This window comes from Octopus sinensis, linkage group LG4, assembly GCF_006345805.1.
Source record: "Octopus sinensis linkage group LG4, ASM634580v1, whole genome shotgun sequence".
NCBI classification, from domain to species: domain Eukaryota; kingdom Metazoa; phylum Mollusca; class Cephalopoda; order Octopoda; family Octopodidae; genus Octopus; species Octopus sinensis.
In genome coordinates, this window is record NC_043000.1 from 52299408 (window position 1) to 52317338 (window position 17931).

The following is a 17931-nucleotide window of genomic DNA, read 5'->3' on the forward strand; positions in this document are numbered from 1 at the left end:
ACTTTCTCTCACTCTCTCTTCCTGTTTCTTGAGTAACGCTGCGATGGACTGGCATCCCGTTCAGCTGGGGGGAACACATACGCCACAGAAACCGGGATACCGGATCCATGAGCCTGGCTAGGCTTGAAAAATGCGCATAAAAGATAAAAAAAAACATGTTCAAGGAAAACGAGCATCCGAATCCAGTGACTCTTCTCAATCACGTATACACATAGGTGTGTGTATACATATATGCACGTATATGTTTATGCAGATTGCACACACATGCAAGCCAGGTGGGAGACTTTTCGACAAAGAGTAGTAAATAGCCGTCATTTTTATGCCAGCACTTCTGAAGAGCGTTGTCTGAGGGTATCACCTGAGTCGTGTACGAAACCGATTGGCAAAATTGGCTGACATTCATCTAGTTAACCACTCTTTCAATAAGTATGTGAGTTCCTGTGTTTTTCAAACTTATGGATACTTGAAAAGACTATACACACACACACACACACACACACACACACACACACACACACACACAAATACAAGAATATATAATATAAAGATGGACAGAGATTTTTGTGATAAGTATGGAGGTCACTATGTAGAGAATAATATGGATGTGCAGCATGCTCATATGGCTTCCTTAGCTTTTAGATTTCGCATGATAAATTAGGTGGCTATGCTAATTTGTTTAGAATATATCAACAGGTGACATGCGAAATTGAAAGCGTCTAGCAGCTGCAATAAAAGACATACATTGCAATAATTATTATTCATACCTGTAGTAGTTATGTAATATTTCTATACTTGTCACATGTCAACAATCAAGATACTTCCAATACTGAATCACCAGACAACTGCATATAACGTTCTGTCTGTCTGTCTGTCTCCGTCTTTCTGTCTGTCTCTCTCTCTCTGTCTGTGGGTGTCTCTCTCAGTCTCAGTTTGTCTGTCTCTTTCTGTCTTTCCTTTTCTATTTTTGTATTTCTGTCAACACATATGCAAATATACAATACCGGTATAACATATAAGAGTGTGACTAAGCTAAGTTTGATACAGGTGCTGTTGAATAACCAATATTCTCTGGGAGTATAGATGGTGTTCAGTACCACCGGAAAGACTGTTTTTGCCGATAAACGCTGAAATATCTAGCCATTTCTGCCGAAGAGAATGTACTGCAATGCGAAATATTGGATGTGAAATAATAATAATAATATAATAATAATAATAATAATAATAATAATAATAATAATAATGTGTTGAACTGGAATATGAGTAAAGAATATAGATAGAAAAATACGCAAGCTGCTGAGTTGTAATAGGATGCACCACCCAAAGGCAGACGTAGATCGCCTTTACCTTCCCAGAGCCCAAGGAGGTCGAGGCCTGATCCAATTTGAACTAGCTTACAAAACAACCACAATTGGACTGGCCAAATATCTCGAAATATCGAATGACTGGATGCTAAAGCTCGTGGAAAATCACGAGAGACGAAAGAAGCTTCATTCTATCATAAAGGAAAGCAAAAAATTTGCTATTGATCTCGTGCAGGATACCCAAACTGAACAACCCGAGGGAAGTACGGCAACTATTGTTGCAAAGAAGGTGAAAATGATGGCAATGAAGAAAGCGCACGAGCAATTGGCTGATAGGTGGGAGGAGAAACCTCTGCACGGCAAATATGTGACCCGCAGCAAACAAGCTGATGTTGACCAGAAGCAAACCCATCAGTGGCTACGGAACTCAGGGCTAAAAGCAGAGAGCGAAGGTTTCATCCTGGCTGCTCAAGATCAAAGCCTATTAACCCGGAACTACCAGGCCAATGTGATGAAAAATGGAGCAGACCCAAAATGCCGATTCTGCAACGACATGATTGAAACAGTGGACCACCTAATCTCTGGATGTAAAGTCTTAGCACCAGTGGAGTATAAATTAAGACATGACAGAGTTGGCCAATATCTCCACTGGCTAATAAGTCGGCATTACAATATCAAAACTGCCGACAAGTGGTACAATCACCACCATGAGGCTGTAACTGAAGGAGAAAATGTAACCATTCTGTGGGACTTTCCAGTACATACAGACCGAACCATCAAGGCCAATAAACCAGATATTGTTGTGAAAGACCAAAACAATAAAGTTTGCTTATTGATCGACATGAGCATCCCCTGTGATCATAATATCTCAGCGAAAGAGATTGACAAGCTCAGAAACTACAAAGACCTACTCATTGAAATTGAGAAAATGTGGCATCTCAAGGCGGTTACAATACCAGTAATCGTAGGAGCACTAGGAATGATCAAGAAGGGAACCGAAAATTATATGAGAATGATCCCTGGCTTACCATCCCTGCAAGAAGTGCAAAATATTGTCTTAACTGGTACATCACACGTATTGAGAAGAGCATTGTCGATGTGAGAACTGTTGCTGCTCATGTATTTTAATTTAACTTTAAAAAAAAAAAAAAAAAAATGAACGAACTACTGAGTTTGGTTTAATGGCCTACCAATGTATACTATGAGTTTCTTTGCCCTAGGAGTCGGGAAGACACTCGGCAAGAAATGGAAGCAAATTTGAAAGAAGAAAAAAAAGTAATAATAACAATAATAATAATAATAATAATAATAATAATAATAATAATGATAATAATAATAATAATAATAATAATAATAATAATAATAATAATAATAATAATAATAATGATAACAAAAATAATCCTTTCTACTATAGTCACAAGGTTCGAAAGTTTTGAAGAGGGGGTCTTAGTCCATTACATCGATCCCAGTGCTCAACTGGTACTTTGTCTGCTAGCTGTGAATAACTGGTACTTTCCATCATACCCATAATAATAATAATAATAATAATAAAATAATAATAATATAATAATAATAATAATAATAATAATAATAAAATAATAATAATAATATCAATGATAATAATAATAATCTCAGTATTACAGAAGATTTAGACAAATATTAAACGCTGAACTTAATGCTAAAAATAAGATAATACGTATAAGCACGCTAGCCATGCCAGTCATAAATCACAGCTTTAAATTAATAAACTGGAAGATCAGTGAATTGAAAAACCTAGTTAGAAAAACCAGAAAACTACTAACAGCACACAGAAGTCACTACTCCAAAGCAAACACAAACAAAATACATCTACCCCGCTCAGAAGGAGGCTGTGACCTGATACAGATTGAAAATTACTATAAAATATAAACAGTTGGACTAGCAAAATACTTAGGAACAAAGAGTGGAAGACTACTGCATGTAGTAAAAGAATATGAAAGAAGGAAAACGCTTTTCTCTATAGACAAGGAGGTGAGAAAATACAAAACCGAAGCAAACTGCACTAACTCACTGACCTCAGATGACAACATAATAGAAATGATCAAAGAGACAAAAAGACATGAAAAGTGAATTACAAAAGATACTGGAGAAGAAATAGAGAGAAAAATCACTGCATGGCCAATACCCTACAAGGCGTGGTAGAAAGGAAGAGAGCCTAAGTAAAATCCACCTATGGCTCGAAAGCTCAGGACTAAAAGCCGAAACGGAAGGACTGAGTCTCGTTGCACAAGACCAAAATAGCCAAAACAAACCTCAACACCAGATGCAGAATGTGCAACCAGCACAATGAGACACTTGGCCACATAATCTCGGGCTGCCCAGTTCTTACCAAGTTTAAACATGTATACAGACAAAGTAACCACTCTGGACAATAGGCCAACATTACAACATTAAAACTGACAGCAGGTGGTATAAGCATGTGTCAAGCAAGGTACAAGACAACGAACAGGCCACAATCATCTGGGATATGCCGGTTTAAACCGACAAAGAAACAAAAGCTAATACATAATAGTAAGCTCATACATAATAGTCAAGGATTGGCGGGCAAAAACATCAGCTTACTGATAGACATTGCAGTCTCTTCTGATCAAAATATTGTCAAAAAGTAGTGGACAAATTGTCGAAGTACAAATAACTCAAAATTGAAGTATTCAAAATGTAGGGCATGAAGGTAAAAACAATACCAATAACAATTGGAGCACTGGATATAATAAAAAAAATATGAACAAAAACATAGAAGCTATACCTGGATCCTCAACTCTACACACTATCCAAAAAATAGCCCTGATAAGAACAGCCCACATCCTACGCAAGTCACCATCCATCCAATAATACAACCTAAACAAAACAACCTACAAATACAAGACACGCTCTATATCGCATTTACCCAGTGAAATAAACTCCCACCAGCAAGCCAAGCATTACGCACACAACACACAATACAAGCAGTGACACAACAAAAGACAGCACCACACCTCAAGAAAAAACCTGACACAATACAGTACCCGGAAGCGTTCGCATATTCCCAACAGCAGAAAAGAACCCACAATGCTGCACAGACCCCAGTAAGTTGTAGAAGGTGATGCAGTAGAAATTTCCCTCATTCTACCAAATATTGAACAGTTAAAGGATGATAATAATAATGATGATGATGATGGGAAGGAGGAGGAGGGGGAGGAGAAAAAGAAGAAGAAGGAGAAGGAAGAGGAGGAGAAGAAGGAGAAGAAGGAGAAGAAGAAGAAGAAGAAGAAGAAGAAGAAGAAGAAGAAGAAGAAGAAGAGAAGAAGAAGAAGAAGAGCCCCGCGCTGAATAACAAGAAAAAGAGCCCCGTGTTGAATAACTACGGAAAGAGAGCCCCGCCCTGAATAACAATAGAAATAACCCCGCGCTGAATAACAACAAAAAAGAACCTCTCGCTGAATAACAACAAAAATAGCCCCACGCCGAATAACAACATGTGCTAGACCGGACTCCCCATTCAAAAACAAAACTAATCCAATTACAATTAGATTAAGGAACCTATGGAAGACTTGAAAGAAACGGTCTATGAAAGAAAAACAAACTGAAAGAAGCCCGTCGTATATATATATATATATATATATATATATATATATATATATAGTAATAGTCTTCGGCATGGAATTTGGTACTGATAAATGTATAGTATTAGTCATGAGAAGGGGACTGGTAATTAACAGCGAAAGCATCGAATTACCAGATGACCACACATTAAAATCATTGAAAGGAGGAGTCAGTTATAAGTGTCTTCGACTATCTGACAAAGTACTAACTATAGAAATGAAAACAAAAATTGAGGAGTACATCAGAAGTGTGAAGAAGCTAATGAATCAATGCTAAATGGCCTGCATCTAGTGAAGCTATAAATACGTGGGCAGTATCATTACTTAGATACTCAGCAGCTGTTGTTGGTTGGTCAAAAACTGAATTTGCAAAGCTAGACAGAAGAACTAGGAAGGAATTCAATATGACTGAAGGTCTTCACCCGAGGGCGGGAGTTGCAAGATTATACATACGTAGAAGGTAAGGCGGAAGAGAGTTAATATCAGTAGCAGACTCCGTGTTTAGCTAGATTATATAAATCTTCCTAGGTAGGTAATAGTGAAGAAAGATTATTAAAAACTGCTAGAGTCACAGCAAGACAGAGAAACCAAGAACAAAAACGAAGTTAAAATCAGAAAAAAGGACAGAAATTATCTGACTGGCAGGAGAAGACGTTGCGTGGTAGATTCCCAAATAGTTACAGCAAATAGTAGTAGCGAGACATGATTATGGTTGCAGAAAGTAAAGCTGAAGAGGGAGAGAGAAAGAGAGAGAGAGAAAGAGAGAGAGAGAAAGAGTGAGAGAGAGAATTTGTTAGTAGCTGGACAAGATCAAACATTAAGGACTAATTGGATAAAAGTCAAGATAGATAAAAACCAAATAGATTCCCGATGTAGGTTGCGCAGATCAAAGGAGGAAAGCGTTACTCATATAATAAGTGAATGTAGTATGCTGGCACATAACATTAACATTTTCTACAACAATACTATGTGCAAACGGAAATATATGATACCCTAGGCATAACACCAACCTTAACTTCTAATCTGTTATCTCTTGAGGTCTCTGTGTGAGACGTGGAGCCAAGTTGTACAAATACAAAGCAAAAGTCAACCATATAATAATAATAATAATAATAATAATAATAATAATAATAATAATAATAGTAGTAGTAGTAGTAGTAGTAGTAGTAGTAGTAGTAGTAGTAGCAGTAGTAGTAGTAGTAGTAGTGGTAGTGGTAGTAGTAGCAGCAGCAGCGGACGTAGTAGTAGTAGTAGAAGTAGTAATAATAATAATAATGATGATGATAATAATAATAATAATAATAATAATAATAATAATAATAATAATAATAATAATAGTCAGTGATCTTGACTTTAAAACATCCTACGGAAAATACTATCTATGTTATCTCGAATTTTAAAACAAACTTACAATTTTCTTGTTTTCTTAAACATTCTCTAGAACAATACTTTGTGAGAAATCAAATATATGGCACCCTAGGCATAACACCAACTTCGACTTCTAGCGTGTTGTCTCTTGAGGTTTCTAGGTAAGACTTGTAGTCAACGTGTACAAATACAAAGCAAAAGTCTAACATATAACAACAATAACAACAACAGCAATGATAATAATAATAATAATAATAATAATAATAATAATAATAATAATAATAATAATAATAATAATAATAATAATAACAATAACAATAACAATAAAGTTTGCTTATTGATCGACATGAGCATCCCCTGTGATCATAATATCTCAGCGAAAGAGTTTGACTAGCTCAGAAAATATAAAGACCTACTCATTAAAATTGAGAAAATGTGGCATCTCAAGGCGGTTACAATACCAGTGATCGTAGGAGCACTAGGAATGATCAAGAAGGGAACCGAAAATTATATGAGAATGATCCCTGGCTTACCATCCCTGCAAGAAGTGCAAAAGACTGTCTTAACTGGTACATCACACGTATTGAGAAGAGCATTGTCGATGTGAGAACTATTACTACCCACGTATTTTAATTTAACTTAAAAAAATAAATAAAAAAATGAACGAACTATTGAGTTTAGTTTAATGGCCTACCAATGTATACTATGAGTTTCTTTGCCCTATGAGTCGGGAAGACACTCGACAAGAAATGGAAGCAAATTTGAAAGAAAAAAAAATAATAATAATGGTGATTTTTTAAGTACTCCGAATTGAAAGTGGAAATGGCAAGACTGTATGAAATGCGAGAGGGTAATGTAAAAGTGATACCAGTGGTGGTCATGGTATTGGGCTCAATATGTTGAAACTTCAAAACGTCTTAAGGCAACTGGAAATTCCATGAAAGATTGACGTCTTGTAAGAAGCTGCCTTATTGGGCACAGCGCACATCTTAAGGAAGTATTATCTGCCTGAGGTCTTTGTTGTGACTAACGGGAGGGAATACACAAACAAATGCAAAACCTGGAAATGGCGAAGGTGAAACTAATGATTATGGTACTCTAAAAATGAGTATAATCAAAGAATTGAAAGGGACATATCTCAGTATGGATCAACGATTATACCTCCCAAAAATTGAAATTGATAATAAAATGACATCAATAATAAATAGTATGAACCTGGCCGTCACAGAACTAATAGTCACAGAAGGAAACGTCGATGACCAGGCTAAATGATATATATGCAGCAGCTTCTGTGGCCACAAAATAAGCTGGATGCCCCCTGAAACCCATCCAAACAGGAGCATCACCACCCAAACAAACTCTGTGGATAAATAATATCCAGAAAAATAGAAAATAAGAGAAACGATCTTTCAATACTTAATGAAACTAGTAGACAATCAACACTACTAAGCAACAGTAAGGGAAGTTAAATGCTACATAAACACAAAATTGCAGAACAAGGTATATGTGAAGTAAAATAACAGCTAAAGCAAGATATCTCCGCCAAAGTACAAAGAATCCGCCGGTATAAGAAACGCCAAAGTTACTTTGAACAAAACAAACAGTTCAACTCCAATCCTAAAAGATTCTACCAAAATTTATTAGAAGTCTAGCAGAGCCAGAGACATTGCCTGAATGTCTCACGGAAAAGAAAACTATCCTAATACTCAAATCCATTGAAGTGGTAAACTCACAAAATTATAGACCGATGATTTGTCCTCCTACAATTTACAAAGCCTTTACTGCAATAATATCGTAGACAATGGGCAAACATCTGGAAGAAATCAACTTGTTTCCAGATGCTGCAAGGGCTCATGCAGCTGTAAAAACCAGCAACTGACCAATAAAGCCATAACTAAAGACAACCGCAGAAAGAAGGGTTTAAGTGTGGCCTGGATCGATAACCGAAAGGCTTTTGATAGTATTCCCCATACCTGGATCCTAAAAGCATTAGCCATGCACAAGGTAGCACCAATAACACTGGTCAATAAAATTAACTGTATTATACTCATTATGAACCCAAACCAACTTTTAGACTACTTTTTCCTGCTGATTTCAAAATTGCATACCATTTCTATGCAACAAGTATCAGTCTTATCAGTAAATACATGCAAATATTTACATATTTGTATATATGTAATGAGTAACATTTCAGAAGATTACTGATGCCATCCTTGTATCCCATTGCCTTCATGTTGCCCAAGAAATCCTCACAGATCAAATCGAAAGCATTCCAAGCAGGCAGTTCCAGTTCATACGGAGTTGTCTTGAAGTTGACATCTATGCGTACTTCTCAGACAGACATACCCTCTTTCAAATTCTCCTGTGTGATTTTGGGAAACTTTTCTACTATATACTCAGACTATATACTATATACTCAGACTATATACTATATACTCAGATCTGGCACTCCTCTTCCCTAGTGTCTTTACAAACTGTTTCATCAGTCGAAGCTTTACGTGCAAAGGTGGCAATAGGATTTTACATGGATCTACAAGAGGTGTATTCTTGACGCTAGACAGTCCTGGCTGCTATGATGTTCTTGCCTGCCAGTTTTATTCCGAATAATGTCTGTCCGTTGCCCAACCACCCTATTGACGCAAGAAACAAAAGTATTTTGTGAAACCTGACTGCATTCCCATCAACATTCCAATGACCTTTAAATCTCCAGATATTTTCCATGAGTATCTTTCGTAGACAATGGTAAGAAGTAAAAGCTCCATATTCTCGTATGATCCATGAAGATGAACGGTGTGTGCAATAGGAATGGAAGGCTTCAAATTACCATTATGGAAAAATACAACTTTTAATATTCGTTTTGAACAGAAAATAAACAAATGTCTGTCTGCAGGATCATGATTTTGCGATAAACATTCGAAAAATCCATTGATATTATTGCCAAACCAAAGTGGGCCTTAAGTAGAAAAACACGTTTGTAGAACCACATTTCCCTAATGAAAATAAATACGAACACCGTGCTCTAGCAGATACTTCTTCAGTCTTGGTGCTATCAGTTCTGCTTTATATTTTGAGAAGGATAGATTTCTGACAAGGTCTTTCAGTTAATGACGAAATCGGTTAACGATTAATTTTTTATTTTGTATATTTTCATCTGTCTTACCCGCTTATGTTCTGGTGTTTGCTGAATTTCTCTAGAGAACATTATTTTCTTTGTGGTTAGATCATAGGTGATCTTCTTCAAGCATATTGGATGTCCACTTAGTGGTCATCCCTTCTTATACGCATATATATATATATATATATATATATATATATATATATATATACACATAGACAGACACCCCCCCAGTCATACGCACATGCACATGAAAGATACTAAATACATGATCGACTTTTCAACATTGCTCGACTTAACAGTAATTACTTTTTTTTAACCTTTTCCTAATTCGAGCACTTGCGAGAGCTATTTTGCATGTACCGTAACTTTGGATTGAATTCCGTGAGATTCTTTCCCTGCACAACCAATCAGATGGGCTTATGAAGGCGATGGGCAAATCTTTCTTCATGGGTTTCGTCTTTTGCCACTTTAAGCATTTTTTGTTTTATTGCCTTTTTCCCCGTTTTTGTTTTATTTGTAACCTTTCTTTTAGCATTTAGAACTATGCACTCAGTGTAAGGTTTTCGATGGGGTGTGCGAGTCATACTTTCATAAGCAAATATTTAAATATACGCTTACCTTATAACATTGATTGTATTAAAGCATTATTAAATAAAAATATTTCTTTTACTTTTTGGCGATATTGTTAACATCTTTGCACTCGTATTTGTATTTCATGTAAACATTCTTCTAAATGAAGCAAAACATCTCAGCCTAAAAATGAAAATATTTATACTCTAATACTGGCTTTAAATTTTGGGGTACAGCCAGCAATTTAAGGTAAGGAGTAAGTCGGTTACGAGGGCCTTAGTGCTCAAATGGTACATGTTCTACGGGCCACAAAAGGATGAAAAGTAAATTCGACCTCATCGTAATTTGAGCTCGGAACGTAAAGTCGGAAGAAATGCTGCCTTTTACTCGGCGCGCTGATGTTCTTGTCAGATCACCGCTTTAAGTTATATTTTAATAACAATGTTTCATAAAAGAACAAAAGAATACATGCCTGTTATATATTGGCCTTCTAATATGAAACCCAAAGTACTGAGGGAGCGGGCTAATAATTATTAACCCGCTCTTTTACTCTTTGACACAACAGCGACACTTTTGAGCTCTTGGTGCAGTTTTCCACATTTGTCCATGATATTCTCTTAGCAAACATATTATGTGTAACTTGAATCAGTTTGAAATATGCAATACTGATTGGAATACAATAATGTATTTACTTATTGCAAATGTCTTTGTCGAAATGAGTAGACCAATATTTAATAAGGCATGACACTGGAGGCCGACTGAATACTCGACAATTGGTGATTCCGCAAGTTAACATCCAATAACACATGGGCATTTGTTATGATTTGAACCTGGACGTAAAAAGGTAGGACATAACTAAATGAATGCCCAAAATATTTATGAAGGCTTAATGGTAAATGTTCGCTGCTTGAGCGTTCTGTATCGTATTAATCAAGTATTGCACACGTAACAACATTTTACTGCTTATGTATTATATTTATTCATTAAACGAACTACAATAAATCTAATAGAATCGAGGTTAAATAGAAAACTAGTTTCATCACTAAATACATCCAGAAATAGTCATATATTGTATATATTACATTGCTCATACGAGTTTGCTACTTAGAGAAACCCATTAGGAATATATTTTATGACTCTCAATAAATAATAAAGATGTATAATAAATATTTACTGTTTAAATATGTATACAGTCACACGTTAAATGAAACAGCCATCCATAATATATTATTGCAGATAAATATATTAGTTTCTATCATAGACACCTTTTTAGAAAGAGACTCGTACTATGAGTTTTGTTTGTAAATACTATTCTAGTATTACCTATTTGTTTATAATACAGATATGCTGCTTCAAGACGCTTCTAAATCTAAATTCTTTAAAAATTTTGTGTCTTCAATGATGTATTGCGATATCATTACATCGAAATAAAATCGGCAAAATTCTAAAACTCACTGGAGAATCGTTTAAAGTATTGAACAGATGATCATAAAGCCTTCATTATTTAGAGAACACATTTGAGGAATATCTTCCGCAATCAAAGATGGAGACAGCTTGAAAAATATAATTCAGTTACATTACATAGTGCTGATTTTCACGAACAAAGATATACATTGCATGTAACAATTTTGTTCCACTATGTTGAAGAAAAGAGCATTTTACTGACCTCGAGTGCTTTTGCTAAACATATCAACCATGTTACATGGTAGTGTAATTATGTTATTGAAATCTAATTGGCAAATAAGTTGACCTGAGTAGCATCACCTAAGAGATGGAGAAGACGACCGAGTTATATCTATCTCTTCTACAGAACGAAGTACCAAATAGGTATATACTGTAATTTATACAAGTTTATAAATGCATATCTGTATATATTATTAGAATTTCAAACATGTATAACGTTACAGATAAACAATAAAATAATAAATATAGTGTACAAAAATCTGTTAGACAGAAATGCAGACAGAAAATGAACCACGTATCACGGCATGGCCATGCTAACCACTAAGCTGAGAAGAAACTTAAAATTTCTCCCTTGAAATTGGAAGATTTCATCTCTACTAGCAATCCAAGAAATGCAGGCTTGTGATTTGATTAGGTAGAGATTATGTACATATATACAGTTCACATTTGAGTCAATACTTTTTGAGTTATTATATATCTATCTATCAAAATTAAAAGGCGGCGAGCTGCCAGAATCGTTGGCACACCGAGCGAAACGCCGAGTGTTTCAGACGTTAACAAGATGGCTGAAAAAATATCGATATTGACGAACGTTCTAGGAGGGCTGCAACCAGTAAAACTGAGGAAAATATTGCAGATATGCGTACAGGTGTGAGGGGAAATCGTCGAATCATCACCCGTGAGTTATCAGAGGACGTGCAGATGAGTTACTGTTCAGTTAAGTCTATTATCACTGACGATTTACGTATATGACGCGTCATTGCCAAATTTGTGTCCAAACCATCGGCCATCTTTCTTTCTTTCTCTCCGTTGTAGATGGGACAAGGAAGACGTGTTCTTGTTTGTCTCCTGTACTAGCTTGATTTACGCGTTCGCCACCTCAACCTCGTTTACGCTTAGTAGCCATTCCTGTTTGTTTTCTCTGTCCTGTTTGTGTTACCTATTTTGACCCTCCGAAAAATCTCAAACTTTATTTAATATGCTTTGCGGGAGCAACTGTTTTATGGGAAGCGTATATTGTTGTTAAATGCTCGAAATACGAGACTAGAATAACAGCCAACAACTGATGAAGGGTCGTTCTTTATGTTTGTTTTGTTTTCTATTTGTGTCTTTCGTTGCTGGAAAGAATAGTTCATGTTCCATGAACTCGTGCCTCATACTTTTTTGTTGTACACATTTCATGACGTCCTGTGCCTATATATATATATATATATATATATATATATATATATATATCTAAGAAGAAGAAATGGGGTACTCTGAAATCTGGATGGTTTTATATTTACAGATATTTATTAGTGTGTTACATGTTATTATACATCATATATCATATATCACCGCTTTCGTCCATTCTAGTGGAGTCTTCAAATAGATCACTTTGAAGACTCCACTAGAATGGTCGAAAGCGCTATATATGATATATGATGTATAATAACATGTAACACACTAATAAATATCTGTAAATATAAAACCATCCGGATTTCTGAGTACCTAATTTCTTCTAATATATAATACCTGTACATCATCTCTAAACCTTCTAATATATATATATATATACACATACATACATATATATCTTTCGAAAATCGTTTCCCTTTTTAATTCCAACAACAGATATGGAAGCGATAACTATAAATGATTTCAGCTGCACATTGCATTGAAGATATCACTGGCCATGTATTGCAATACATACATACATACATACATACATACATACATACATAAATACATACATACATACACATGCACATACATACATACATACATACACACGCACATACATACACACACATACATACATTATATAAACATGCATACATACGTACACACACACACATATATATATATATATATATATATAATATATATATATATATATATATAAATGAATGCATATTTAATATATTTAGAACGATATAAACAAATCAACTTAAGTATACCTGAAATTGTAAATGATGCAGGTGTATTACATCTTCTCACTTAAGGAATTATATAGACCAGGGAAATTGCATTTTAGATGACTATATCTCTCTTCAGTTTATAAGTTCAGGAATAGGATTACTCTGTTTGCTATATTTTCTTCGATAAATATCGTATGTATATCTGATTTATTAAATTTATAAATTCTCCGGAAAAATATGCAGTAGGAGTTAGCTGCAACCTATTTGAAAATATTCAAATAAAAATGTATTGACACCTTAACAAATCTATCAAGACAGTATATCAGTAGTATTGTGTTAACTAATCTACATCAAATATAATCATTTATTGTAAAAGCTTGAAAGAGTTAATGGCATCTGTACATTTTTAACAACTGACATGAAGCAGTCCGCAATTTAAGATTTGAATCGACTAATTTCTCTTTTCGAATATTGAAAGATGTACAAACTCAAGAAGTCGAGCTCAGTGGAAATTGCGCTTTTGTTGGTTGTCAGTTACATACACACATGCATACATATCTATAGACATACATAAACACACACACATACACACTCACACATACACACACACACACACATATATATATATATAGTTTATCTATTAGCATAGATAATACCAGTAACAAAGGAACGGAGTAAACACTAATAGCAATAGCACTGGGAATGACAGCAATAGAAAAAATAGAAATTAAAATAGTAATATTACCAACAGTTACAATAAGAGAAAAACATGTGAAAACGAATACAAGGAACAACCTGTTTGCAAATGATAATGCAAAAAATTTATGAAATTGTTGAGATAAAAAATTGGCGAATGTGTGTTTGCAGAGAAACATTATGTAGAATGAATGACACACATATATATATGCATATATAGGTACAACTACGCTCATTTACAAGAACTGCTGACGGAAACATGGAGTGTGATTTATGAAAAACTGCAAAAGACCTGTACATCACTAGCGAACATTATATGGGATCTCGAACGGAAAAGATACAATAATATGCAAAATTCTATAATGTACGCGCAAAAGGGGGTAATCTCTACCTGGAAGAAACATATGCAATAACATTATGTAACGACAAAATAACCGGCTCGGAGATTAGTTTAACGTGTAATCATAGACTTAAAAACGCATCGCTAGAATTTAGAAGCAATATTCTTTTATCTTTATTCTTTTATTCTTTTACCTGTTTCAGTCACTTGACTGCGGCCGTGTTGGAGTACAACCTTTAGTCGAACAAATCGACCCCTGGACTTATTCTGTGTAAGCCTAGTACTTATTCTGTAGGTTTCTTTTGCTGATCCCCTGAATTTCGGGGACGTAAACATGCCAAAATCAGTTGTCAAGTGACGGTGGGGGAACAAATACAGACACACATACATACATACATACATACATACATACATACATACATACATTGATACATAGATACATATATATATATATAATATATATATATATATATATATATATATATATATTATATATAGGAGTGGCTGTGTGGTAAATAGGTTGCTTACCAACCACATGGTTCCGGTTCAGTCCCACAGCGTGGCATCTTGGGCAAGTGTCTACTGCTATAGCCCCGGCCCGACCTATGCCTTGTGAGTGGATTTGGTAGACGGAAACTGAAAGAAGTCTGTCTTATATATGTATATATATATATATATATATATATATATGTATGTGTGTGTATATGCTTGTGTGTCTGTGTTTGTCCCCCTAGCATTGCTTGACAACCGATGGTGGTGTGTTTACGTCCCCGTCACTTAGCGGTTCTGCAAAAGAGACCGATAGAACAAGTACTGGGCTTACAAAGAATAAGTCCCGGGGACGATTTACTCGATTAAAGGCGGTGCTCCAGCATGGCCGCAGTCAAATGACTGAAACAAGTAAAAGAGTAAAAAGAGAGAGTATATAAATAGGGAGAATTCACAAATATATATATATATATATACGAGGAGCTTCTGTTAGACTTTCCGTCTACCAAGTCCACTCTCAAGATTTTGGTCTGCGCAAGTCTATAGTAGAAGACATTTGCTCAAGGTGCCATGCAGTAGGATTGGATTCGGAACCATGTGGTTGGGAAACAATCTTCTTACCACCCAGCCACACCTGCGCCTGTGTAATATTCAAAGTAATATCAACCCTTTATATACTCAAAATTGTATTTATAATTTGAATATTCCCACCCTGGCAAAACTGTTGTTTACTTGAATTATGTAATATTCATAAGAATTTATCTGTAGCTATGATCAGTTAGTTATATCAACCCGTTGTTTACTCCAAAATGCTATTATAATGCTTAAATATCATTACTGGCATGTTTAATTTATATAACATTATATATATATATATATATATATATATATATATATATATATATATATATATATATCTGTATGTATGTGTGTATTTGTGTGTGTGTGTATAGACGGACAGTTACAGATAGAGATATATAAATAAGTACGGGTAGATATGGATATAGATAGATATATTGTTATTCACCTAAACTGTATAATCCCAGAGTATCTGATATGTTAGTTACAGTTGTTTAGGGAAATGGGAAGAGACAAGAGAATGGGCTGGTTTGACCTGATGGAGTGGTTTAAGGTAAATGGAAAAGGATTTGTAGAGTGATACACAATTTTATGATAGCATTTATATAGATATAAGAATGCATATACTGATATACGTACATAAGTACGAATTAAAAGAATAATGAATTCGTGGAAGTGAAAATAATTAATTTGACTTCACGCTATGAAGCTAGAGGAATCGTCAGTAAAATTTAGGTATATATGTGTTTGCACATAAGCATGAATGTGTGTATGTACAGGGTCTTGCAGATATATTCAGAGAATTTTTGCGATGCAGAAAAATGCTTATAAATACTAAAATAATTGTAGTGGACATATATAATTTTCATGTAATATTTATTACATCAAAAACATTTATCGCTCAATATGGCCACCATTTTCAGCAATTGCTACCTATATACGAGAACGAAACTTGTTTTGCAGCTGCCGCAACCTCCGCCTTTTTTTCATTTTGCGGCGTGTCGCACACGAGTGTGGTGAAGCATTGGTCCTTGCGTTAAGTAAGCCCCATAAATAATAATCGAGAAGGTTGAGAACTGGGCTATTACTGAGCCAGAAATTAGCCCTCACAAAAAATGGTGCCTTCCAACCAAGGAAAGCCTGTATTGCTTTTGACCCATTGTATGGTACGGAATCCTGGGTAAGCACAACAATGTCAAGCCCAGAATTTCTGCTCCATCCAAAGTTACAGAGAGTTCTACAGGATATCCAGATACACCTTTGTGCCGATCTTGAAGCCAGACTCAGTGTAGTGTGGATCCTTGATACTACAAGTACTGACCAAGGCTCCAAAAACTATCACAGTGTTAGGATTCTTAGACTAAAATTCGGGGTGGGGGTTCCAGAAGGGCTATATGCAATCAATCGAAAATTTCTGCGATTCACCTCAGCGCCCACTGTGAACTTCTTCGCGTGTACAAAGACCGGAGCTTTTGCTGCACCTTGATGCTTGATGAATGTCAGAAGCTTTGGGCATCTCTCGTCTCTGACTGCTTTGGCCATGGCTGTTAGGAGGTGACGGCGTCGTTGAACATAGGTAGTCATTCCAAGGTTCCTGTTCACAGTTCTTGACACCGTAGAAAGCGACACATTATATTTTTTGCAAAAATTGTCATGGATGTGGAGGGAGCACGCTTCAATAAAACATTTGAGGCCAGCGAAAATCTTTGGATTGCGCTTAAAACCACTTCGAGTTTTGTGTTCTTTTCTAACAATCTTGGCCTCTTCTTTAAATTGTTTATACGCACGATAAACTGTTGCGTTTGGAAGTTTCGTCAAATAATCCATTTCATTAACAGTGTGTCCGGCGCGAGCCAAAACAAAAATAGCGGAATGATTTTGTTGTTCCACGACTTTCTGTTGTCGAATTAGTTCGCTATTTACCCGAAAAATAAAGGGGAGGATTAGATTTTCAAGCAAGCAGGTTTTTGTTTTCAAAAACTGAAATATTAAACCCAATAAGTCATCTGCTTAAAATTGATCTCAATTCATCTGCAAGATCATATACGTATGTATATATGTATGTATGTATGTATGTATGTATGTATGTATGTATGTATGTATGTATGTATGTATGTATGTATGTATGTATGTATGTGTGTATGTATGTATGTATGTAAGTATGTATATATGTATGTTTGTATGTATGTATATATGCGTGAATGTACGTAGGTGTCCAAAAACTGTTGTACGTAGATGTACAAATGTATGTATATCGGTAACAATA

The 17931-nt window shown here is 35.3% G+C and overlaps 1 protein-coding gene across 1 annotated transcript; it reads left to right on the forward strand.

Annotated features, from left to right (window-relative positions):
- Positions 1-2584: 2584 nt before the first annotated feature.
- On the forward strand, positions 2585-6614 carry LOC115210392 (glycosyltransferase-like protein gnt13; the record flags this gene model as incomplete). The annotated part of the gene is made up of 3 exons (XM_029778979.1): positions 2585-2681; positions 6013-6262; positions 6485-6614. Coding segments are annotated over 3 exons (477 nt in total), but the record flags the coding sequence as incomplete, so codon positions are not given.
- Between the last annotated feature and the right edge of the window lie 11317 nt (positions 6615-17931).